Source organism: Oncorhynchus tshawytscha, linkage group LG30, assembly GCF_018296145.1.
Source record: "Oncorhynchus tshawytscha isolate Ot180627B linkage group LG30, Otsh_v2.0, whole genome shotgun sequence".
NCBI lineage: Eukaryota > Metazoa > Chordata > Actinopteri > Salmoniformes > Salmonidae > Oncorhynchus > Oncorhynchus tshawytscha.
The window spans coordinates 45735516-45762252 of NC_056458.1; the positions used below are offsets into that span (position 1 = coordinate 45735516).

The 26737-nt window shown below is 45.1% G+C and overlaps 1 protein-coding gene across 1 annotated transcript in view; it reads left to right on the top strand.

Annotated features, from left to right (window-relative positions):
- The first annotated feature begins 7866 nt into the window (after window positions 1-7866).
- Window positions 7867-26737, top strand: part of LOC112229071 (peripheral-type benzodiazepine receptor-associated protein 1) — a 257664-nt gene continuing 238793 nt past the window's right edge. The window contains 2 exon segments of the mRNA XM_042309192.1: window positions 7867-8373; window positions 8886-9352. Coding sequence (XP_042165126.1) covers window positions 8939-9352 — 414 coding nt within the window. The 5' untranslated portion in view covers window positions 7867-8373; window positions 8886-8938.

Sequence of the window (26737 nt, forward strand, 5' to 3'; positions counted from 1 at the left end):
TCGTGCTCAGTGGATGTGGTTTGATTTGTATAATACACAAGAGAAAACTACAATGGGCATCGCAGCTTCATAACGTCCATTTGGAGAGAATAAGCTGGGGAGTTTTTGAGTCGTTTAAACAAAAATCTGTTTCCTCTGGATTACTAGAATAGATTCTTATTTTAAGAGTGTTATCTGACAAAGGATCATGTCTGTGGCGTTTTGTTTTGTTTTCCTCTTGTTTGTTTGTAGCCTACTTTTATCGCAGCCATTCAGTTATTCATCAGCATACTTAAATTACTTGGGAGGCAAACAATTAGCCAAGCTAGCTTAGTAGATATTGATTGGCTGGCATTTCTTTGTGTATGTTGTGTACTGCGTTGCTTGCTGTTTTGGGGTTTTAGGCTTTGTTTCTGTATAAACACTTAGTGATATCTGTTGATGTATAAAGGGTTTTAGAAATATTTGATGTTTGATGTCTCTACTATATTGACCTATATTTGTTAATTCCATATTCTTCTTACATATTCCTACTAAACACTGTCAGAAAACGTGAGGAAATGATTGATGCTTAAATTTCAGAAAAGCTGCTCTCTTCATCCCTCCCTCCCCTTCTCTCTCAATCTCTCCATCTTTTCAGAAAACGAGCCTCACTTTGAGTTTGTTCCTCAGCCAGGCAGGGAAGGAGCTTCAGTGCGTGTGTGTGTGTGTGATATATATATGTCTGTGTGTGTGCCAAAGGAAGCCAGATCCTCTGAGGTGTCACGGATGTTTAGCTTTGAGTTTGGCTGTATGGGTTACTGGTTTAGTATGGTCCGAACAATGCACTATTTATGTCTCTCAAAAAAGGCATCTTCATTTATAGACCTTGACATGTTTAACACACTTCTGCTGGTGATAGTCTTGCGTTTTTATGCCGTTCCCCGCTGACACAGACTGTGCTCTCATGCTCTCTCCCTCGCGCTCTCTCGCTCGTTTTCCTATTAGTGCCTCCCATCCCTAGACAGGGGTTTAAATTAAAGCAAGCTTGATGTTAAGGTTTAGCCGAAGAGAACATGGGGGTGCAATGCTCTGAGAGAGAACCTTGTCTGGGGTGGGAGGCTCTGAGAGAGAACCTTGTCTGGGGTGGGAGGCTCTGAGAGAGAACCTTGTCTGGGGTGGGAGGCTCTGAGAGAGAACATTGTCTGGGGTGGGAGGCTCTGTCTGGGGTGGGAGGCTCTGTCTGGGGTGGGAGGCTCTGTCTGGGGTGGGAGGCTCTGTCTGGGGTGGGAAGCTCTGTCTCTCTCTGCTTTAGGCCAGGGCATTTCTCATTTCTCTCTCTTTAGACCAGGGCTCTCTCTCTCCCTCTGTGCTTAAGGCCAGGGCATTTCTCTCTCTGTCTCTCTCTGCTTTAGGCCAGGGCATTTCTCTCTCTCTCTCTCTCTCTCTCTCTCTCTCTCTCTCTCTCTCTCTCTCTATTTTCCTGAGGAGACTGGTGGATAAGGCATGCAGTAAACATGTCTCCTACAGTTGTCACATTCTGACCTTTAGTTCCTTTTTTATGTCTTTGTGTTCGGTTGGTCAGGGCGTGAGTTGGGGTGGGTAGTCTATGTTCTTTTTTCTATGTTATATTTCTATGTGTTTTGCCTAGTATGGTTCTCAATCAGAGGCAGGTGTCGTTCGTTGTCTCTGATTGAGAATCATACTTAGGTAGCCTGTTTTCCCCATTTTGGTTGTGGGTGTTTAATTTCTGTTTAGTGTCTGTTCACCTGGCAGAAATGGTTCGTTTTTCTCTTCGTTGTTATGTTGTGTAGTGTTCAGTTTGTTCAATTAAAACAGGACAAAACACTTACCACGCTGCATTTTGGTCCTCCTCTCCTTCCACCAACGAGAAGCGTTACAACAGTTGTGTTGATGGCTGAATCTTTTCAAACGATCCTCCATGTAGTGTGCTTCAGGCCCTGACCAGGATGTACAGAAAGTAGCAGAGAAATAGGAACTCTCTTTCACAGCTATCCTCCATGCTGTAAGCATGACACACACACTTAGGCTACCAGGAGCGCTGGAGCATGTCGTGGGAATCTGTGGAAGGTGTGTCAAAGCATTTGATTTGATTGCAGCAGTGACCAGAGTCTTCAACTTGGCCTCAGACGGACAGAGAGACCGCATCTTGTTCACCTGTCTAGGACTGGGGTTCCGCTAGCTTCTTTTGTTAGGGCGTTAGGTAAACAAATCCAAACGCGCGTTCAGGTCCAGTCGGACGAAAAGTTTAAAAAAATGATATTACAGGTCGAAGAAACTTGTCAAACTAAGTATAGAATCAATCTTTAGGATGTTTGTATCGTAAATGTTCAATAATGTTCCAACCGGAGAATTCCATTGTCTGTAGAAAAGCAATGGAACGAGAGATACCACTCATGTGAACGAGCGTGACTGAGAACGAGGTAGCTGCCAGACCCCTTAGTCAAACAGCTCCCATCTGGCCCCCCTTCACAGAAGAAGCCTGAAACAATGTTCTAAAGACGGTTGACATCTAGTGGAAGCCTTAGGAAGTGCAACATGACCAATATCCCACTTTGTATTTGATAGGGCCTGAGTTCAAAAACTACAAACCTCAGATTTCCCACTTCTTGTTTGGATTTTTTCTCAGGTGTTTACCTGTCATATGAATTCTGTTATACTCACAGACATCATTCAAACCGTTTTAGAAACTTCAGAGTGTTTTCTATCCAATACCAATAATATTATGCATATATTAGCATCTGGGACTGAGTAGGAAGCAGTTTACTCTGGGAAATCTGAGGAGAGGCCCACAATACTGGACATGGGAGAGGCCCACAATACTGGACATGGGAGAGGCCCACACAATACTGGACATGGGAGAGGCCCACACAATACTGGACATGGGAGAGGCCCACACAATACTGGACTGTTTTACTATACTTGTGAGGACTTTTTATGGTCCAACAGTTAATTTCCATTCAAAATCCTATTTTCCATAACCCCTAATTCTTATCCTAACTCTTAAACCTAACCCGTACCCTAATTCTAACCCTTAACCTTAACTCCTAATTCTAAACCTAACCTTAACCTAATTCTAAACCTAACCTTAACCTAATTCTAAACCTAACCTTAACCTAAACCCTAATTCTAAACCTAACCAAACCCTAATTCTAAACCTAACCTTAACCTAAACCCTAATTCTAAACCTAAACCTAACCCTAATTCTAAACCTATCCCAACCCTAATTTCTAAACCTAACCTGAAATCCTAACCTTAATTCCTAACCCCTATGCCTTAAATATCCTTTTATACAAGTGAAGACCAACAAAATGTCCTCACTTCTCAGATTTCTTTTGTTGGTTTACTATTCCTATGAGGACTTCTGGTACTCACAAGTATAGTAAAACATGGGTACACACACACACACACACACACACACACACACACACACACACACACACACACACACACACAGTCATGATTCATTACTAGTAGTCAAAACCATGCTGCTGTGTATTATAACTGCCCTTTCTAAATGCATGAGGTTTCCAGTCAGCCAAGACACAATCTGTCAGCCCCAGACAGCAACAGCCGCAGCCCCAGATGGCAGCAGATAACAGCAGCAGATAGCAGATAGCAGCAGCAGATAGCAGCAGTAGATAGCAGATAGCAGCAGATAACAGCAGCAGATAGCAGATAGCAGAGAGCAGACAGCAGATAACAGCAGATAGCAGAGAGCAGACAGCAGCAGATAGCAGATAGCAGCAGCAGATAGCAGATAGCAGCAGATAGCAGTAGCAGCAGCAGATAGCAGCAACAGATATCAGCAACAGATATCAGTAGCAGTAGCAGCAGCAGATAGCAGACAGCAGACAGCAGCAGATAGCAGATAGCAGCAGCAGATAGCAGATAGCAGCAGCAGATAGCAGATAGCAGAGAGCGGCAGCAGATAGCAGACAGCAGACAGCAGCAGATAGCAGATAGCGGCAGCAGATAGCAGACAGCAGACAGCAGCAGATAGCAGATAGCAGCAGCAAGTTGCAGAGAGCAGACAGCAGCAGATAGCAGATAGCAGCAGCAGATAGCAGATAGCAGCAGATAGCAGTAGCAGCAGCAGATAGCAGTAGCAGCAGCAGATAGCAGCAACAGATATCAGTAGCAGTAGCAGCAGATAGCAGCAGCAGATAGCAGACAGCAGACAGCAGCAGATAGCAGTAGCAGCAGCAGATAGCAGTAGCAGCAGCAGCAGATAGCAGCAACAGATATCAGTAGCAGTAGCAGCAACAGATATCAGCAGCAGTAGCAGCAACAGATATCAGCAGCAGTAGCAGCAGCAGCAGATAGCAGCAGATATCAGCAGCAGTAGCAGCAGCATATCAGCAGCAGCAGCAGCAGATATCAGCAGCAGATAGCAGCAGCATAGCAGCAGCAGCAGCAGCAGCAGATATCAGCAGCAGTAGCAGCAGCAGATATCAGCAGCAGATAGCAGCAGCAGTAGCAGCAGCAGCAGATAGCAGCAGCAGCATAGCAGCAGCAGTAGCAGCAGCAGCAGATAGCAGCAGCAGTAGCAGCAGCAACAGATATCAGCAGATAGCAGCAGCAGATAGCAGCAGCAGCAGATAGCAGCAGCAGTAGCAGCAGCAGATAGCAGCAGCAACAGATATCAGCAGCAGATATCAGCAGCAGTAGCAGCAGCAGCAGATATCAGCAGCAGATATCAGCAACAGATATCAGCAGCAGTAGCAGCAGCAGCAGATAGCAGCAACAGATATCAGCAGCAGTAGCAGCAGCAGATATCAGCAGCAGATAGCAGCAGCAGTAGCAGCAGCAGCAGATAGCAGCAGCAGATAGCAGCAGCAGCAGCAGCAGATAGCAGCAACAGATATCAGCAACAGATATCAGTAGCAGTAGCAGCAGATAGCAGATAGCAGACAGCAGCAGATAGCAGACAGCAGACAGCAGCAGATAGCAGACAGCAGACAGCAGCAGATAGCAGACAGCAGCAGATAGCAGACAGCAGACAGCAGATAGCAGACAGCAGACAGCAGCAGATAGCAGAGAGCGGCAGCAGATAGCAGACAGCAGACAGCAGCAGATAGCAGATAGCGGCAGCAGATAGCAGACAGCAGACAGCAGCAGATAGCAGATAGCAGCAGCAAGTTGCAGAGAGCAGACAGCAGCAGATAGCAGATAGCAGCAGCAGATAGCAGATAGCAGCAGATAGCAGTAGCAGCAGCAGATAGCAGTAGCAGCAGCAGCAGATAGCAGCAACAGATAGCAGAGAGCAGACAGCAGCAGATAGCAGATAGCGGCAGCAGATAGCAGATAGCGGCAGCAGATAGCAGACAGCAGACAGCAGCAGATAGCAGATAGCGGCAGCAGATAGCAGACAGCAGACAGCAGCAGATAGCAGATAGCGGCAGCAGTAGCAGCAGCAGATATCAGCAGCAGCAGATAGCAGCAACAGATATCAGCAGCAGTAGCAGCAGCAGATATCAGCAACAGATATCAGCAGCAGTAGCAGCAGCAGCAGATAGCAGCAACAGATATCAGCAGCAGTAGCAGCAGCAGCAGATATCAGCAGCAGTAGCAGCAGCTCTCCATACATTACTAATGGTGATGCATATCTCCAACAGCTGGCTGTGACGACAACAGGAAACTATGTATTACTCCTGCAGTGCTCAATTCATAGCTCTGCTATTATAGCACAGACCAGAATATAGGATCCCCATTTTCAGGGAGATTCTAATATCTGTCACTGATATATATGCCTGGCTTGCCTCCACATGAAGTGCTGGTGAGATATGGGAGATTATTGAATGATGCAGAAATTGGCTAATACTTTATTGAATCGAGGGCTCTCGAGTGGCACAGCGGTCTAAGGCACTGTATCTCTGTGTTAGAGGTGTCACTACAGACCATGTCCTGGGCCAGGGTGTAGGTCTGGTTACTGAACACCTGCCGCTTGCCCAGTACTATGCAAATATGGAAAGGCTGCCTGCAACTCAAAACTCTGGGGAAAGACCTGAAATACTCATCCATCCCAAACTGGAAGAACTTTTTATAGATCATTTATTTCCCATGGAATGAGATTCATGTCCATTGGACAGCCACTGCAACTTTTCAGTTACAACTCTCTGTTCAGCTATAACTCTACCTAACTCAGCAGGTTGCTGCCTGGCTATAACTCTACCTAACTCAGCAGGTTGCTGCCTGGCTATAACTCTACCTAACTCAGCAAGTTGCTGCCTGGCTATAACTCTACCTAACTCAGCAGGTTGCTGCCTGGCTATAACTCTACCTTACTCAGCAAGTTGCTGCCTGGCTATAACTCTACCTATAACTCAGCAAGTTGCTGCCTGCTATTAATCAGGGCAGGGTTTAGGCCTCAGCACCTAACCCCAATTAGTCTGTGCTGTTGACTGGTTCGTACTTCATGCATGGCTATGAGTCTGCCTGGGTTTGTGTTAATCTCCCCCGGGGTTACTGTCTCCCTCTGTATTTGAAGGAATGACACCGGAGTGGATGATTGCCGTTTTACAGCCTCCTGACCGATTGTGATATTTTTTACAATGATCCTACATGTCTTTTGTTCATGTAGGATCATCGTTTCATATGGACATCAAAGCAGCGATTACTAACCTTTATTTGGATGAGGACTTCTACGAATATGAGGCGAAGGACACATTGCTCATCCCGGACCAGGCCCAAATCCACGGTCACTCGGAGGAGGTGGAGACGGCGCTAGAGGTTGACCTGCAGAACAACTAACGAGACTACGACAGCGAGGAGATAAGACGCCGTTACCCTATGTTCTATTGGTGAACAAAGCAATCACTTGAAATAAACTGTGTGTTCGAGACTATCCCGTCAATGTGATCTGAAGAAGTGTAATATCCTATGTCGTGGCTGAACAAGGACATGACAAATATTAATATAGCTGGTTTTTCAATACATCGACAGAACAGCTGTGTCTGGTAAGCTGAGGGGAGGGCGGGTGGGTGTGTTTCTTTGTCAACAACAGTTGGTGCGCAATCTCTAATATTAAAGGAAGTCTCGAGGTTCTGCCCGCCTGTGGTAGAGTACCTCATGATAAGTTGTAGACCACACTATTTACCTAGAGAGTTTTCATCTATATTTTTCGTAGCTGTTTTACTTACCACCACAAAGCGATGCTGATAACATGCTGATAGATCTGCCATGTATCATTGAAAGCAAGTTTATGAAGCGGTAGATCTGTTCTATGTTTGCTATTTCTATGCTTCACTTTCTTAAATTTAGTTTTTGTGTCTTTTACTTTCGGTTTTGTAAACATCAAACAGCTGAAAATGCAAATTTGTTGGTGATGGAAAAGATATTTCACAGCGCTCAAAGATGGTACAATGATTTTGTCGCAAAAAACTGAAATCAAGCAAACTATTCGAATTTTAGCCACCTCGGAAACGGCGGAGCAATTTCTGCATAGTGCATCTTTAAGCGTTTATTTCTAGCATACAGTGGCAGAAAACGATAGAGGTTGTGTGTGTGTGTGTGTGTGTGTGTGTGTGTGTGTGTGTGTGTGTGTGTGTGTGTTTGTGCGTGCGCTCACAGTATGCTATCGCTCTGCCTTCCTCCAGCCAGCCTCCCTTCATAGCAGTGTGTGTGTGTGTGTTTGTGCGTGCGCTCACAGTATGCTATCGCTCTGCCTTCCTCCAGCCAGCCTCCCTTCATAGCAGTGTATGTGTCTCCTCTTCAATCAATAGGCAACCAACATCATTCCAGCGTCATCTCCATGGAAACCAGCTCGAGCTGTAGTCGTGATTGGCCACCTCCCAGTGGCTTTGATGTGATAGGAGGAAAGAATCCCTTTCTTCCCACCCCCTCCTCTCACGAACACACACACACACACACACACACACACACACACACAGTTTGTCTTCTTCCTTCACCTAATGTTGTTATATGGGAAGCGGGGATTAGGCCGTTCATTGAGTCTCGTTGTGTGAGCAGTGATTTAGCAGCAGCATCAACGAGGTAGGCAGGCAGGCACAGCTGGAGACCACATGCATGTCAGTGGAGAGAGAGGGAGAGACTGTCTCGTACAGCGGCAGTGCTTCTTCTGTACTGTGTTTGTCACAGAGAGGCAGAGTCAAGCTCCTCGTCTAAGCAACGGATGGGATGGACTGCTGATTTACTAGCCCTCTTCCTTTCCTGTTACCGTTCGTGGATAAGCGACAACGACAGATCCATCCCTCTGTGGAGGACGGAGGAGTGGGGAGGCAGGAAGACGATGCAGTCTCACTCAGTCAGCCTATTAGGACTCTGGAATCTACACACTTCAGTGTTCTGATCAGATCACGGGCTGTAAAATGCCTGATCACTACTGGATCATTTCTATGGAAAAGGGGCTTCATTTGTTTGGAGTCTGTGCATGTAAGTACCATAAGAAGTGTATGTCGTGAACACAAAATATCCCACAGGAAGTCAACTTTTTATTTGTGGAAGACGTCAGTGAGGCTATTTTTTTTTCAGTCCTTCTAAAAGTTGTCATTTTTAAAGGAGTAGCTCTCTGGGGTTTTATCTTAAGCTGTTTTTGTCCTGTGTAATGACGCTCTCTTGTTGTAATGAATATTTTATTAAAGGAACAAAACAGGGAAGTACCAGCTTGTGCTATTTCTGTCACTGTTAAATCGACATCTTAGGGGTCAGAACAGCTACAGTAAGAAAACTGTATTCTGTTACTGATAAGCCTGGTAATTACATCTTAAATTCAGCCCAGCTTACTGATCCTATCGCTTTGGTGTCAGATACTTAACCTCAGCCCAGACCAAATTACTACCCATACCCCCACTCTCCCTGAAGAGAGAGGGGGGGAGGCTGTGGAAAATAAGGGCAGAGAAAGAAGAAGTGGGTGTCAGGGTGACATTTTTTTCTCTCTTTTGAAGTCAACTCAGTGGCGACTGATCCGTGGTAATTTCGACCCCTGTATCACAGACTGATGTATGACCTGTGCACCAGGCCCGAGCAGCCACCGGAACCCGAGCCGGAGCAGCCACCGGAACCCGAACCGGAGCAGCCACCGGAACCCGAACCGGAGCAGCCACCGGAACCCGAACCGGAGCAGCCACCGGAACCCGAACCGGAGCAGCCTGTGTCTACAGCGGAAACAGACGATATGGAAGGGAGATGCCGTGGAGAGGCTGAGGCCCCAGGACAGCAGAACCGAATACAGCAGGACAGGGATACTAAGACAGAGGAGCATGGTAATACTACTACTACTACCAATGGGGACTCAATGGACAAGGCAAATCTAGACACTACCTCTACGACTGTTACTACCCCTGTGACACCCAAGAGGCACAACTCACTTTACAAGGACCTCAACGACTGCGAGGGGGGAGGGTTTCGCAAGGTAAGTCCTGGAATAAAGGATGTTGTGGACACTGGACCTGTAGGACACTGGACCTGTAGGACACTGGACCTGTAGGACACCTTAGAGCCCTGAGATACCGCTGCAATGTAATGGCTGTTACATGCTGAGATGGTCTGTCATTTAGATTGAACTGCAAGTCTGATTGCAAGTCTGACGCAGGTTGCCTGCCGTTTTTAAATGAGCCAGTTGTCTCGGAGCTCTGTGCATAGGACATTACAAAAGTATACTGGTAGTTAAGCCTGTACGTTTGGGTTGTCAATGGACTTCCCATCTGATCCTGCTTGAGGTCCAGTCTGTCAGCCAGTATGATGCAGGTTGGCTGTGGTGTTGTCCTGCTGTTTTATGTGAGTCAGTGCTGTTGCAGGCAGCTCTGTTAAGCTCGTCTGTCAATGAATGAAATGACACTGGTGCTGGTGTGGTTTGATGTGGGCCAGTACTGGTGCTGGTGTGGTTTGATGTGGGCCAGTACTGGTGTGGTTTGATGTGGGTCAGTACTGGTGTGGTTTGATGTGGGTCAGTACTGGTGTGGTTTGATGTGGGCCAGTACTGGTGTGGTTTGATGTGGGCCAGTACTGGTGTGGTTTGATGTGGGTCAGTACTGGTGTGGTTTGATGTGGGTCAGTACTGGTGTGGTTTGATGTGGGCCAGTACTGGTGTGGTTTGATGTGGGTCAGTACTGGTGTGGTTTGATGTGGGCCAGTGCTGGTGTGGTTTGATGTGGATCAGTACAGGTGTGGTTTGATGTGGGTCAGTACTGGTGTGGTTTGATGTGGGTCAGTACTGGTGTGGTTTGATGTGGGCCAGTACTGGTGTGGTTTGATGTGGGTCAGTACTGGTGTGGTTTGATGTGGGTCAGTACTGGTGTGGTTTGATGTGGGCCAGTACTGGTGTGGTTTGATGTGGGTCAGTACTGGTGTGGTTTGATGTGGGTCAGTACTGGTGTGGTTTGATGTGGGCCAGTGCTGGTGTGGTTCGATGTGGATCAGTACAGGTGTGGTTTGATGTGGGTCAGTACTGGTGTGGTTTGATGTGGGCCAGTACTGGTGTGGTTTGATGTAGGTCAGTACTGGTGTGGTTTGATGTGGGTCAGTACTGGTGTGGTTTGATGTGGGTCAGTACTGGTGTGGTTTGATGTGGGCCAGTACTGGTGTGGTTTGATGTGGGTCAGTACTGGTGTGGTTTGATGTGGGTCAGTACTGGTGTGGTTTGATGTGTGCCAGTACTGGTGCTGGTGTGGTTTGATGTGGGCCAGTACTGGTGTGGTTTGATGTGGGCCAGTACTGGAGTGATGTGGTTTTTATGTGGGTCAGTACTGGTACTGGTGTGGTTTGATGTGGGCCAGTACTGGTGTGGTTTGATGTGGGCCAGTACTGGTGCTGGTGTGGTTTGATGTGGGCCAGTACTGGTGTGGTTTGATGTGGGCCAGTACTGGTGTGGTTTGATGTGGGCCAGTACTGGTGTGGTTTGATGTGGGTCAGTACTGGTGTGGTTTGATGTGGGTCAGTACTGGTGTGGTTTGATGTGGGCCAGTGCTGGTGTGGTTTGATGTGGATCAGTACAGGTGTGGTTTGATGTGGGTCAGTACTGGTGTGGTTTGATGTGGGCCAGTACTGGTGCTGGTGTGGTTTGATGGGGATGAATACTGGTGTGGTTTGATGTGGGCCAGTACTGGTGTGGTTTGATGTGGGCCAGTACTGGTGCTGGTTTGATGTGGGCCAGTACTGGTGTGGTTTGATGTAGGTCAGTACTGGAGTGATGTGGTTTTTATGTGGGTCAGTACTGGGTCAGTGCTGGGTCAGTGCTGCAGCATAACAGACCACCCTGTGACGTGAATACTGTTTCTATAGCAGTTATTATATTTAGCACGAGAGTTGACCTCAACCCACATTTCACACCACTGCAGAGCCTAAAGTGGGACATCATAGGATCCACTTAATGGACTTTCATTGAAAATCAATATGGGAAGTTGGGAACCTACAGGATCCCTCATGTGATTGGTCTCTACTCACACCTTCACTGTGTTTTACCTGGTAGGATGAGGGACTTAATGGTGACAAAGTGAGTTGAGTTACCTGGTAGGATGAGGGACTTAATGGTGACAAAGTGAGTTACCTGGTAGGATGAGGGACTTAATGGTGATCAAGTGAGTTGAGTTACCTGGTAGGATGAGGGACTTAATGGTGACAAAGTGAGTTACCTGGTAGGATGAGGGACTTAATGGTGATAAAGTGAGTTGAGTTACCTGGTAGGATGAGGGACTTAATGGTGACAAAGTGAGTTGAGTTACCTGGTAGGATGAGGGACTTAATGGTGACAAAGTGAGTTACCTAGTAGGATGAGGGACTTAATGGTGATGAATTGAGTTGAGTTACCTGGTAGGATAAACAAGAACAGAGGGATATTTCTATTATTCTCACACACACACACACACGCACGCACGCGTGCACACACACACACACACACACACACAGACTCAGTGTTTGTACTATTTGTTATCAATGATTGAATCTGTGCGTGTCACGTTTTGTCGTCCCTCAATATCTGATGTGTTCTACTAATAACTTCTCAGATAAGGAGCTAATTTGTATTGGATTTGAGGGTTGGCAGCAGCTGCTAAAACACATGAGAGGAAATGATTATCAGTAAATATCTGTTTTTCTTCAATATAGGCATGAATTACTGATAGTGTTTTAATTGAACTAACCGTACTAGAAGGAAATGACATAGATTTTTAAATGTGGAGAGATTTATTGGGTATCTTACAGCAAAACAACGCTTCCTGATTACAGCCTCAGTCACCACCACAGGGGAATGAACTGGGGACTCTTTAGTGGGGTACCATGAACCAGACAGACAGATGTATAACCCTGACCTGAGAGAGAGGGATGGAGCCACGGAGATGGAGAGATTGAAGGACAAAGAGGATAGGAGGGTTGGATGGGAGGCAGAAAGGAAGGGAGAAAGTAATGGAGGCAGAGAGGGAATGAAGGAGGGATGGAGGCAGGGAAGGAGAGCTGGATAGAGGCTCGGAGATAGGGAATGAGGGATAGAGGAAGAGATAGCGACGGATTGAGGGATAGCGGGAATGAGGGATAGAAGAAGAGAGAGAGAGAATGAGGGATAGAGGAAGAGATAGCAAGGGAATGAGGGATAGAGGGAATGCAGGATAGAGGAAGAGATAGTGAGGGAATGAAGAGCAGAGGTAGAGTGAGGGTTGAGTAATTTGTCTGCCATGGGAGTCCCCTGAGATGAATAGGAGACTAGCTGTGTGCAGTACGACATGCCCCTGCCCTATGACCCCAACTATGACCACTCTCCCCTCCCTCCCAAATATCAGTTGAGCAGAACCATAGACAAGGAGCACTTATTCTCTCTGTAGGGGTTTGGGTCACGCAGGGTTAGAATGAAACACTGCCTAGCTGTTGCCAACCAGCCTGATGCAGACAGACTGCTCAGGTTTTGAGGGATGCGTATTTGAAATCCCATTGTACTGTTGGGGTCGGGAGTATTGTTGAAGCAACATTTTTTATTGAGAAACAGTGGTCTCTGCTCTCTTTCGCTTTCTCTGAATACGGAGTTGCTGGCCTCTGATGGTGCCTATCCTTCTCTGAATACGGAGGTGCTGGCCTCTGATGGTGCCTATCCTTCTCTGGATACGGAGGTGCTGGCCTCTGATGGTGCCTATCCTTCTCTGAATACGGAGGTGCTGGCCTCTGATAGTGCCTATCCTTCTCTGGATACGGAGGTGCTGGCCTCTGATGGTGCCTATCCTTCTCTTGATACAGAGGTGCTGGCCTCTGATGGTGCCTATCCTTCTCTGAATACGGAGGTGCTGGCCTCTGATGGTGCCTATACTTCTCTGGATACAGAGGTGCTGGCCTCTGATGGTGCCTATCCTTCTCTGAATACGGAGGTGCTGGCCTCTGATAGTGCCTATCCTTCTCTGGATACGGAGGTGCTGGCCTCTGATGGTGCCTATCCTTCTCTTGATACGGAGGTGCTGGCCTCTGATGGTGCCTATCCTTCTCTGAATACGGAGGTGCTGGCCTCTGATGGTGCCTATCCTTCTCTGGATACAGAGGTGCTGGCCTCTGATGGTGCCTATCCTTCTCTGGATACGGAGGTGCTGGCCTCTGATGGTGCCTATCCTTCTCTGAATACAGAGGTGCTGGCCTCTGATGGTGCCTATCCTTCTCTGGATACAGAGGTGCTGGCCTCTGATGGTGCCTATCCTTCTCTGAATACAGAGGTGCTGGCCTCTGATGGTGCCTATCCTTCTCTGGATACGGAGGTGCTGGCCTCTGATGGTGCCTATCCTTCTCTGGATACGGAGGTGCTGGCCTCTGATGGTGCCTATCCTTCTCTGGATATGGAGGTGCTGGCCTCTGATGGTGCCTATCCTTCTCTGAACACGGAGGTGCTGGCCTCTGATGGTGCCTATCCTTCTCAATACCAGCTGAACAAGTCTTGTTCATCGGGGGGGTGTCTCTGTCTTCAAGATGGGAGGGGGTGGGCCCTGAGTATTGTTCAGCTGGAAGGGTCTGTCTTCAAGATGGGAGGGGGTTGGGCCCTGAGTATTGTTCAGCTGGGAGGGTCTGTCTTCAAGATGGGAGGGGGTTGGGCCCTGAGTATTGTTCAGCTGGGAGGGTCTGTCTTCAAGATGGGAGGGGGTTGGGCCCTGAGTATTGTTCAGCTGGGAGGGTCTGTCTTCAAGATGGGAGGGGGTGGGCCCTGAGTATTGTTCAGCTGGGAGGGTCTGTCTTCAAGATGGGAGGGGGTGGGCCCTGAGTATTGTTCAGCTGGGAGGGTCTGTCTTCAAGATGGGAGGGGGTGGGCCCTGAGTATTGTTCAGCTGGGAGGGTCTGTCTTCAAGATGGGAGGGGGTGGGCCCTGAGTATTGTTCAGCTGGAAGGGTCTGTCTTCAAGATGGGAGGGGGTGGGCCCTGAGTATTGTTCAGCTGGGAGGGTCTGTCTTCAAGATGGGAGGGGGTTGGGCCCTGAGTATTGTTCAGCTGGGAGGGTCTGTCTTCAAGATGGGAGGGGGTGGGCCCTGAGTATTGTTCAGCTGGAAGGGTCTCTGTCTTCAATATGACAATTTATTCTCTAGTTACATGCGGTGCAGAGCGGGCAGCCGTGTGTGTGTGTGTGTGTGTGTGTGTGTGTGTGTGTGTGTGTGTGTGTGTGTGTGTGTGTGTGTGTGTGTGTGTGTGTGTGTGTGTGTGTGTGTGTGTGTGTCTTTTTTCCTCTTCACCATTTCCAGTCGTGTGTGCGGGCGTGCGCGTGTGTGTGTGTGTGTGTGCTCCCACAGCATGGTGTGTTAATGAATAGCCCAGCGTGGGGCTCAGTGTTCCAGCGGTTAGACATTAGTCTGGCCTGTGTAGACTGATTGAACACAGCAGCCACTCAATGGACCTTTACCTGATCCCAGATGAAACAGGAGATTAATGGGAGGGGAAGACATCAATGGAGGGGGGGGGGGGGGGATTTAATTGGGGGGGTGAAAGGGACATTAATGGAGGAGGAGGGGTAGGGGGAATTTAATAGAGGGGGTGAAAGGGAACATTAATGGAGGGGGGTTTAATAGAGGGGGTGAAAAGGGACATTAATGGAGGAGGAGGGGTTTAATAGAGGGGGTGAAAAGGGACATTATTGGAGGAGGAGGGGGTTTAATAGAGGGGGTGAAAAGGGACATTTAATGGAGGAGGAGGGGGGTTTAATAGAGGGGGGGTGAAAAGGGACATTAATGGCGGGGTGGAAATTGACATTAATTGGGTGGGGGAGGGGTGAAAAGGGACATTATAGCCCCCAACCCCAAACTTCCCATAATAGCAGCTTATTATACAGGAGGCGTAAGGGGAGAAGGAAGGAGTCTATTGTGTGAGGTGATGTTGATGAGGAGAAGGAAGGAGTCTATTGTGTGAGGTGATGTTGATGAGGAGAAGGAAGGAGTCTATTGTGTGAGGTGATGTTGATGAGGAGAAGGAAGGAGTCTATTGTGTGAGGTGATGTTGATGAGGAGAAGGAAGGAGTCTATTGTGTGAGGTGATGTTGATGAGGAGAAGGAAGGAGTCTATTGTGTGAGGTGATGTTGATGAGGAGAAGGAAGGAGTCTATTGTGTGAGGTGATGTTGATGAGGAGAAGGAAGGAGTCTATTGTGTGAGGTGATGTTGATGAGGAGAAGGAAGGAGTCTATTGTGTGAGGTGATGTTGATGAGGAGAAGGAAGGAGTCTATTGTGTGAGGTGATGTTGATGAGGAGAAGGATCTCTATGATAAACCTCTATTCTCTGAGTGATGACTCAGGGGTTCTCTTTCTATCTATATCTCACTTTCTCTATTTCTTTGTCTATCTATTGCTCTCCTCGCTCTCTCTTTCTTTGTCTCTACCACTCACACTCCCTCTCTCTCTCTTTCTTTGTCTCTATCTCTCTCTCTCTTTCTTTCTTTGTCTCTATCACTCTCTCTCTCTCTCTCTCTCTCTTTCTTTCTTTGTCTCTATCACTCTCTCTCTCTCTCTCTTTCTTTGTCTATCTCTCTCTCTCTCTCTTTCTTTCTTTGTCTCTCACTCTCTCTCTCTCTTTGTCTCTATCACTCTCTCTCGCTCTCTTTCTTTATCTCTCCCCCTCTAAATCTTTCTAGTTAATCTGTCATTCCCACCATCCCACCACCTTCAGCTCTGCCTGGGGGGCCTCTCCCAGCCACTGTCTACAGCGCTAACAGCTGGCTGCTTTGTGATGTATTTATGAGCACGGCAGGGTTCTATTCCCGTTTTTCAATGTTGCTTAGATTCTTCTGATGTGGATGTTCCATGCTTTTCGATTACCCTTTTTATGCATAGCCTGTGTGTATGGATTCTTACTCCATTGTTAATACTGGGGTTATCTATGATGTCTCTGTTGAACACAGACAGATTGCATTCCCTTCCCTGTAGAGTACATCAAAGCCTCCAGAGAAATGTATGCGTTATGTTAATATGTTCCATCCTTTTTATTACTTCTACGCTATTTATTTTCTCCAACATGTGCGTCTCGTCTGATAGTGTATTTTTGTTTTGTTTTAAATGGCCGTTACGCATTGACGTAATTACGCTGTGAAAGTGTTCGGCTGTGCATTTAGGATTTTACTAGCTTTGTTTTTTAAAAGCCAGCTAAAATGTGTCTCTCTCCTGTCTGCTTCAAAAGCGGTGGAGTAACCTATTACCTCAGTGCACCATTCATGATTCACAGTCTCACTGCAGCCAGCGTATGGGACAATAAAACATCTCTCTCTCTCCTGAATTTTTTTTTTTTTTACATAGCCAGATGCTAGGCCTAGCCTAACGCCTGTCTGCGTTTGTGTTTTGTACTGTATCCTGGCTGATTATAATCTCATAGGGGGTGATGCAGTCATGGTTTATAGCCATAGTAAAAATGTACAATCCCCAGAGGACTACAATTTAACATTGGCTCGTAGGCTGAAAGTTCAAAATTGGCAATAAACATATCTTTCCTCAGGGCCTTGGTTGAGACAGGGATGCAGCTCAAACATTCTGCAGCACCCAGCCTCACACTACTGGACTCTGAAATAAAATGTCTACAGTAGGCAGATGATCTGGTGCTTCTGTCCCCAACCAAGGAGGGCCTACAGCAGCACCTACCCTACTGGACTCTGAAATCAAATGTCTACAGTAGGCAGATGATCTGGTGCTTCTGTCCCCAACCAAGGAAGTCCTACAGCAGCACCTATATTTCCTCACAGATTGAATTAGATTTTATTAGGATCCCAATTAGACGAAGTTAATGACGACAGCTAGTCTTATTGGGGTTCTGACGCATAACGAAAAAGACATTACAGACAAAAGACTTGACAATTTACGTTTAAATACATGAAATACATGCCGTGTGTTTACCAGTTACACGTACATGTGAGTTTATACACACAACAAGTAGGTCACACGGGGGAGTAGACAGAACCCTTCCCTTTGTCCACATTTTCTTTTGTAGCCTTGTTCTAAAATGGATTAAATAATTGTTTTCCCTCATCAATCTACACACAATACCCCATAACGATAAAGCGGAAACAGATTACTAGAAATGTTTGCAAATGTATTCAAATTAAAAACAGATATACATTATTTACACAAGTATTCAGACCTTTTGCAATGAGACATGAATTTGAGCTCAGGTGCATGTTTCCATTATTCATCCTTGAGATATTTCAACAACTTGATTGGAGTCCACCTGTGGTAAATTAAATTGATTGGACATGATTTGGAAAGGCACACACCTGTCTATATAAGGTCCCACAGTTGGCAGTGCAAAAACCAAGTCATGAGGTCGAAGGAATTGTCCGTAGAGCTCGGAGACAGGATTGTGTCGCGGCACAGATCTGGAAAAGGGTACCAAAACATTTCTGCAGCATTGAAGGTCCCCAAGAACACAGTGGCCTCCATCATTCTTAAATGGAAGAAGTTTGAAACCACTAAGACTCTTCCTAGAGCTGGCCGCCCGGCCAAACTGAGCATTTGGGGGAAGAGGGCCTTGTTCAGGGAGGTGACCAAGAACCTGATGGTCACTCTGACAGAACTCCAGAGTTCCTCTGTGGAGATGGGAGAACCTTCCAGAAGAACGACCATCTGTGCAGCACTCCACCAATCAGGCCTTTATGGTAGAGTGACCAGACGGAACCACTCTTCAGTACAAAAGCTCGACAGCCCGCTTGGAGTTTGCCAAAAGGTACCCAAATGACTCTGACCATGAGAAACAAGATTCTCTGGTCTGATGAAACCAAGGTTGAACTCTTTGTCCTGAATGCCAAGCATCACGTCTGGAAGAAACCTGACACCATCCCTACAGTGAAGCATGGTGGTAGCACCATCCCTACAGTGAAGCATGGTGGTAGCACCATCCCTACAGTGAAGCATGGTGGTGGCAGCATCACGTCTGGAAGAAACTTGAGGCTGTAATCTCTGCCAAAGGTGCTTCAACAAAGTACTGAGTGAAGGGTCTGAATACTTATGTTAATGTGATATTTCATTTTTTTTTTTGGGGGGGGGCTGTTTTTGCTTTGTCATTACAGGATATTGTGTGTAGATTGAAAACCAATTCAATCCATTTTAGAATAAGGCTGTAACGTAACAAAATGTCAAGGGGTGTGAAAACTTTCCTAATGCACCGTATCTGTTAGGTGAAATACTGCAGTGTGCCTTCACAGCAGCAACGTTTGAGGGGGGCTGATCAGTGTTTTTTATGATCAGCCGTGAAGAGTAGCCTAGGTTGTGAGGGGGTTAACATGGTTAGGCTATGAGGCTGTTTGATGAAACTCCTGAGGCAGACACTAAGGGATGGGACTATATGAGCCCCCCAGTGCTGTTTCCTGAGCCCCCACCACACACACACACACACACACACACACACACACACACACACACACACACACACACACACACACACACACACACACATACAACCCTCTCACACCCACTGTGTTCATCAAACAGAATCCATCTACCTCATATTCTGAAGAATAATCTCATGTTTCTTTAAATTGTGTCCTTCAACCCCCCCCTTTCAATCTAATTCATTCCACTTCCCTTTCCCACATTGGGTCACTGACTAAAGACGCAGTTGTTGGTGTCAGTCCTAGTGAGAGGTGGCAGTTTGTCTTTAGGTGTCTGCTAAGATGACAGACAAGCAGTCCTTGGTGGGGTGTCTGGAAAGATGACAGAACAGCAGTCCTTGGTGGGGTGTCTGGTAAGATGACAGAACAGCAGTCCTTGGTGGGGTGTCTGGAAAGATGACAGAACAGCAGTCCTTGGTGGGGTGTCTGGTAAGAACACAGAACAGCAGTCCTTGGTGGGGTGTCTGGAAAGATGACAGAACAGCAGTCCTTGGTGGGGTGTCTGGTAAGAACACAGAACAGCAGTCCTTGGTGGGGTGTCTGGTAAGAACACAGAACAGCAGTCCTTGGTGGGGTGTCTGGAAAGATGACAGAACAGCAGTCCTTGGTGGGGTGTCTGGTAAGAACACAGAACAGCAGTCCTTGGTGGGGTGTCTGGTAAGAACACAGAACAGCAGTCCTTGGTGGGGTGTCTGGTAAGAACACAGAACAGCAGTCCTTGGTGGGGTGTCTGGTAAGAACACAGAACAGCAGTCCTTGGTGGGGTGTCTGGTAAGAACACAGAACAGCAGTCCTTGGTGGGGTGTCTGGAAAGATGACAGAACAGCAGTCCTTGGTGGGGTGTCTGGTAAGATGACAGAACAGCAGTCCTTGGTGGGGTGTCTGGAAAGATGACAGAACAGCAGTCCTTGGTGGGGTGTCTGGAAAGATGACAGAACAGCAGTCCTTGGTGGGGTGTCTGGTAAGAACACAGAACAGCAGTCCTTGGTGGGGTATCTGGTAAGAACACAGAACAGCAGTCCTTGGTGATCTAAACTCACAGCACCTGTCTTGATGCCAAATGGCACTTCTACGTTTGAGCTCCCACCCCAGCTAGCAGAAGGTGTAATAAGCTAAATAAACAAACGGTAAGGTTATAAATCAATTAATCAATCAATCAATCAATCTATGGGTTGGGTTTTGGATTAGGATTTGATTTGATTGATAATAGTTAAGTCTGACACCATTAATTGTCTACTGTGGAGCAGCAAGCAACCAGAACCAAAGCCCTGGAAACAGAGCCAGTCAGAACCAGAGCCCTATGAGCAGAGCCAGTCAGAACCAGAGCCCTGGAAACAGAGCCAGTCAGAACCAGAGCCCTACGAAGAGAGCCAGTCAAAGCCAGAGCCCTATGAGCAGAGCCAGTCAGAACCAGAGCCCTACGAAGAGATCCAGTCAGAACCAGAGCCCTAGGAAGAGATCCAGTCAGAACCAGAGCCCTAGGAAGAGAGCCAGTCAGATCCAGAGCCCTAGGAAGAGATCCAGTCAGAACCAGATCCCTGGGAACAGAGCCAGTCAGAACCAGAGCCCTGGGAACAGAGTCAGAGTCAGGGAACCAGAGCCCTAGGAAGAGAGCCAGTCAGAACCAGAGCGAGTCAGAACCAAAGCCCTAGGAACAGAGCCCTGGAAACAGAGCCAATCAGAACCAGATTCAGTCAGAGTCAGAGCCCTGGGAACATAGCCAGTCAGAACCAGAGCCCTGGGAACAGAGCCAGTCAGAACCAGAGCCCTGGGAACAGAGCCAATCAGAACCAGAGCCCTGGGAACAGAGCCAATCAGAACCAGAGTCAACTCTCCACTGGCTGGGTCCCGCTGCTCTGTTTTCCATGTGAACACAATAAAACATGTTATCTGATTAAGCCCCTCCTCCTCCCATCTGGGTTGTGATGCGTCAGTCACAGCTCAGGCCAAGGGACTAATGAGTAGAGAGATCGATTCTGGATTGGCTCGGCAGCGTTTCAGTAGGCCTGTTCTATTGATCCATCTGACTCCCTCCCTAGTGCTCTCCTCTGTTGCTCACGTTGGCAGAAAAGTAGAAATTAAGTAGAACAGCTGAAATTGAATATAAAAGCTGCAATTGAATCGTAGAGTTAATTCAATTCTTGTCTGTTACTTTCTTTACATGGGTCGTGCCTTAAGCCAATTTTTTCCTCTAGGAATACAGTGAATATAGAGAATATAGTGACTATAGAGAATATAGTGACTATAGAGAATATAGAGAATAGTGACTATAGAGAATATAGTGACTATAGATAATACAGTGACTATAGAGAATATAGTGACTATAGATAATACAGTGACTATAGAGAATATAGAGAATAGTGACTATAGAGAATATAGTGACTATAGTGACTATAGATAATACAGTGACTATAGAGAATATAGTGACTATAGATAATACAGTGACTATAGAGACTATAGAGAATATAGTGACTATAGATAATACAGTGACTATAGAGACTATAGAGAATATAGTACATAATGATAATATACTGTAGAGAATATAGAGAATATAGTACATAAAGATAATATACTGTAGAGAATATAGAGAATATAGTACATAAAGATAATATACTGTAGAGAATATAGAGAATATAGTACATAAAGATAATATACTGTAGAGAATATAGAGAATATAGTACATAAAGATAATATACTGTAGAGAATATAGAGAATATAGTACATAAAGATAATATACTGTAGAGAATATAGAGAATATAGTACATAAAGAGAATATACTGTAGAGAATATAGAGAATATAGTACATAAAGAGAATATAGAGAATATAGTACATAAAGAGAATATACTATAGAGAATATAGTACATAAAGATAATATATTGTAGAGAATATAGAGAATATAGTACATAAAGATAATATACTGTAGAGAATATAGAGAATATACTGAGTGAGACTGCAGTCTATCAGTCTACAACATGAGAGGTGTCAGTCAGTCAAACCGTGTTTCTACTCTATAGAGTATAAGTGCACCTGAACCTCAATAAAGACAATGCCTTCTGTATCATCCTAGGAGGCAGTCAGTCTGTAACTAGGAACATAAAGATAATATATTGTAGAGAATATAGAGAATATAGTACATAAAGAGAATATACTGTAGAGAATATAGAGAATATAGTACATAAAGATAATATACTGTAGAGAATATAGAGAATATAGTACATAAAGATAATATACTGTAGAGAATATAGAGAATATAGTACATAAAGATAATATACTGTAGAGAATATAGAGAATATAGTACATAAAGAGAATATACTGTAGAGAATATAGAGAATATAGTACATAAAGAGAATATATAGTACATAAAGAATATAGTAGAGAATATAAAGAGAATATACTGTAAAGAGAATATAGAGAATATAGTACATAAAGATATATTAGAGAATATAGAGAATATAGTACATAAAGATAATATACTGTAGAGAATATAGAGAATATAGTACATAAAGATATATATACATGATAATATAGAGAATATAGAGAATATAGTACATAAAGATAATATACTGTAGAGAATATAGAGAAAAGTACATAAAGATAATATACTGTAGAGAATATAGAGAATATAGTACATAATATAAGAGAATATAGAGAAATATACATAAAGAGAATATACTGTAGAGAATATAGAGAATATAGTACATAAAGATAATATACTGTAGAATATAGAGAATATAGTACATAAAGATAATATATAGAGAATATAGAGAATATAGTACATAAAGATAATATACTGTAGAGAATATAGAGAATATAGTACTGTAGAGAATATATAAGATAATATACTGTAGAGAATATAGAGAATATAGATAAAGATAATATACTGTAGAGAATATAGAGAATATAGTACATAAAGATAATATAGAGAATATAGTACATAAAGATAATATACTGTAGAGAATATAGAATATAGTACATAAAGAGAATATACTGTAGAGAATAGAGAATATAGTACATAAAGAGAATATACTGTAGAGAATATAGAGAATATAGTACATAAAGATAATATAGAGAATATAGTACATAAAGATAATATATTGTAGAGAATATAGAGAATATAGTACATAAAGATAATATACTGTAGAGAATATAGAGAATATAGTACATAAAGAGAATATAGTACATAAAGAGAATATAGAGAATATAGTACATAAAGAGAATATAGAGAATATAGTACATAAAGAGAATATACTGTAGAGAATATAGAGAATATAGTACAGCAGCAGGAAGCCAGCTGTAGGACAAAACACCCGTAATATTTGATAGTAGTCCTGAAGTCTGTTTTCCGTCTCCTAGACGATAAACATGGAATTAACATACGGTATTTGGGGGAGGGTTTCAAAACATCAAGGAACCCCCCCCCCCAACTCCTTGTGGACTGTTTGAAATGTGATTGAGGAGCTAACAGTTGAGTTGAATTGTGATTAACGTGATTTACCTCCCTATGCCTCTATTCATCTCCGATGCACACGGCTTTGTGCATCCAAGGATTTGATTCATTTTTGTCAACTTCCATCAAAAAGCAACCAAATAGCTTTATGCTCTGCTTTTTATCAGGCTTATTTGCCAGTTCAAGTTTTTATTTGATTTTTATTTTACTAGGCAAGTCAGTTAAGAACAAATTGTTATTTTCATTGACAGCCTAGGAACAGTGGGTTAACTGCCTGTTCAGGGGCAGAACGACAGATTTGTACCTTGTCAGCTCGGGGGTTTGAACTTGCAACCTTCCGGTTACTAGTCCAATGCTCTAACCACTAGGCTACCCTGCCGCCCCAAGTCAGACCTGAAACAAAAGAGCAGAGGTCAATGTCATTTTAAATTGTTTGAAGATTTGATTTTAAAGTGTAAATGAATAATGAAAATGTCCAACTTCCCACACCCCAGTGGCCTTTTTTCTGAGTTGATGGTTCGTTTATTCCATAACCCTTGTCTCTAGCCTGGTGGCTCCTGAGATAAGTATCTCCATACGTGCTGTCCTCTTCCTGCGATTAGAAACCCCGTGATCAGATAATTCACTGCCTTCTAAACATCAGGGGACAGGAAATGTTTGTCTATTTTGGTCTTGATTTGAAGGTTTTGGGTTGTACTGTAGCTGGAGGGAGATGCTTCTCTCTTAGACTGACCGTCCCACACAATCGGAACAAAATAACTGGTGTGTGTGTGTGTGTGTGTGTGTGTGAGATGGCAGCCAGTTGAATAATTGATCAGGGGAGAAGTGTGTTTGATCTGGTTCCCTCACAACATCCATCCTCGTGTCTGTCTGGAGAGGTGCTAGCCAGACCTAGACACTGATAATGCGAGTACTGGGTTTAACTTAGCATCTACAGCCATAACAAACCCTGTGTGTGTGTCTGGAGAGGTGCTAGCCAGACCTAGACACTGATAATGCGAGTACTGGGTTTAACTTAGAATATTCAGCCATAACAAACCCTGTGTGTGTGTCTGGAGAGGTGCTAGCCAGACCTAGACACTGATAATGGGAGTACTGGGTTTAACTTAGCATCTGCAGCCATAACAAACCGTCTGTGTGTGTGTGTGTGTGTGTGTGTGTGTCTGTGTGTGTGTGTGTGTGTGTGTGTGTGTGTGTGTGTGTGTGTGTGTGTGTGTGTGTGTGTGTGTGTGTGTGTGTGTGTGTGTGTGTGTGTGTGTGTGTGTGTGTGTCTGGAGGGGTGCTAGCCAGCCACGCCCAGCCCAGAGCACCAGACTGGTTAATGGAATTGGACTGGTGTTCCTCTGGAGCCAGAACAACCTGCCCATTGTGGCTGCTGTAGAAAGGTCAGGCGTGACTAGCAGGATACAGCTGAGATGTTTTCCCCTCCTCAGCAACATCATCACATGCTTTAGTAATGTCATCTGTTTCAATCCAGGTTGTTTGCATTTATAAGTGTTGCTGCTATTAGGGATGCAAATGCCAGTCCATTTTTCTGCCGACAAAACTGACCCTCATTAACCAGTCAACAAACGGTTGCATTTATTCCAAACAGTAAAATGATGCGAACCAACAGAACATGCTTTCAGAGATCTGTATATAATGACGAGATGCTTATGTTTCCGCCCTAACAATGGGAGTCGCCCCATTGAGGGAAGGCAGGCGACAAGTTTAGGCCCAAAATAAGCCCATAGACACGCATTGGATTTATTTTGGACAGATTTTCGCGAGAGTGAAACCTCTCGCTTCGCCTCTTCCTCTCGGACACTATGCAAGCATGCAAGGAAACATGCAACAGTAGCAAGCCTATCATTTTACTGTCAAAATCCTATAGCCTGTTATTGAACAGGCAACTGCTGTAAGGAAGCAGCTAATACAATGTCATTTTTAAACATTTGCCCAAATAAAATTAGCGGAAAACAGTTCTGAACCGCGCACCTAATTGCGGGCAGTTCAATACGTCTCTGTTAGAAACTTAGAAAGAGAGGGGGACTCTAATAGCAACTACTATGGTGGCTTGCTCATATGACTAGGATTGTGGCTTTTGGACAACGAAAGAAAATTGATATGAAACTAATAGAACGGGAGAGAAATGCTGGCTAATCGCGTGAGGAAGTCTATAAAATAACTGTCTCCACGTTTCTATGGGTTGGATTTTGGCTACTTTGAAGGTCGATAAAACATGCCTCATTATTTGAAGTAAAGCAAAACGTTCCAAGTTTCAAACAATTCTACAGCCTCAATCTTACATTGCAAAGTGGTTGGTAAACGCGCGGATAGTCAACGGCTATATTCTACGCGTCCGAATGGCAAATAGGAGGCGCGCTTTACGAAGTTGAGATTGAGAAATAAAAGTAGCTCATTTTTAAATCGTGGCCGCCAACAGGTTTTAACAGGTGATTGCATTTTGAATTGTTATTTGTTGCGCAATGACTGGGTTTACAAATACAGGCTTCAGTACAGTAGCTGAGGAGCTAGTCTCACGCTGTCTGACTGGTGGCAGGCTATTCCGCTCCTCAAACGAGGCTCTGCATGCTGACCCCGTAGGATAAATCAAAAGCATGACGACTTGTAAAAAGCTTGATTTTGCCCCAATCTCTCTCTGTCTCTCTGTCGCTGTCTGTCTCTGTCTGTCTGTCTGTCTGTCTCAGTCTGTCTGTCTCTCTCTGTCAGTCTGTCTGTCTCTCTCCATGTGTCTCTATTTCTCCACTCTAGGTTTTACTTCACGACAGACGTATTTAAACCCCTCATCTCCTCAGACTCCCAGACAGTTGGTCGTCACCTTCTCCCCGGTTCCTCTGAGGTTTGACTCCCTGCCCTCAGTGTGACCCAGGAGCCTGCCAGCTGGATGCTCAGCCAGATGAAACCTATATCACTAATCAATCTCTTACACAATGAGAACCACAGAGTGTGCTGCTGGAGGGTTTGGGGGCTGGGGGTTGAGGCTGTGTTACTGAAAGAGCTTTCAATTACTGTAGCTATATGTGACTCTGAGCTGATGAGCCTGGCTGGATTGTAAAGATTCCGGATATTATCTAGGTATCTTTGTATCATTGATCTGGTAGTACTTGCACAGCACTGTTTTGCTGTTATTATAGGTGGAAATCTTCATCGTACTGCTCTCAGCCTCAGGAACATTCTACACCTCTAGACACGGTCATGTTCTCCTCTCTCTGCTTCAGGAACATTCTACACCTCTAGACACTGATGTTCTCCTCTCTCAGCCTCAGGAACATTCTACACCTCTAGACACTGATGTTCTCCTCTCTCAGCCTCAGGAACATTCTTATACCTCTAGACACTGATATTCTCCTCTCTCAGCCTCAGGAACATTCTACACCTCTAGACACTGATGTTCTCCTCTCTCAGCCTCAGGAACATTCTATACCTCTAGACACTGATGTTCTCCTCTCTCTGCTTCAGGAACATTCTACATAGCTAGACACTGTGATGTTCTCCTCTCTCAGCCTCAGGAACATTCTACATAGCTAGACACTGT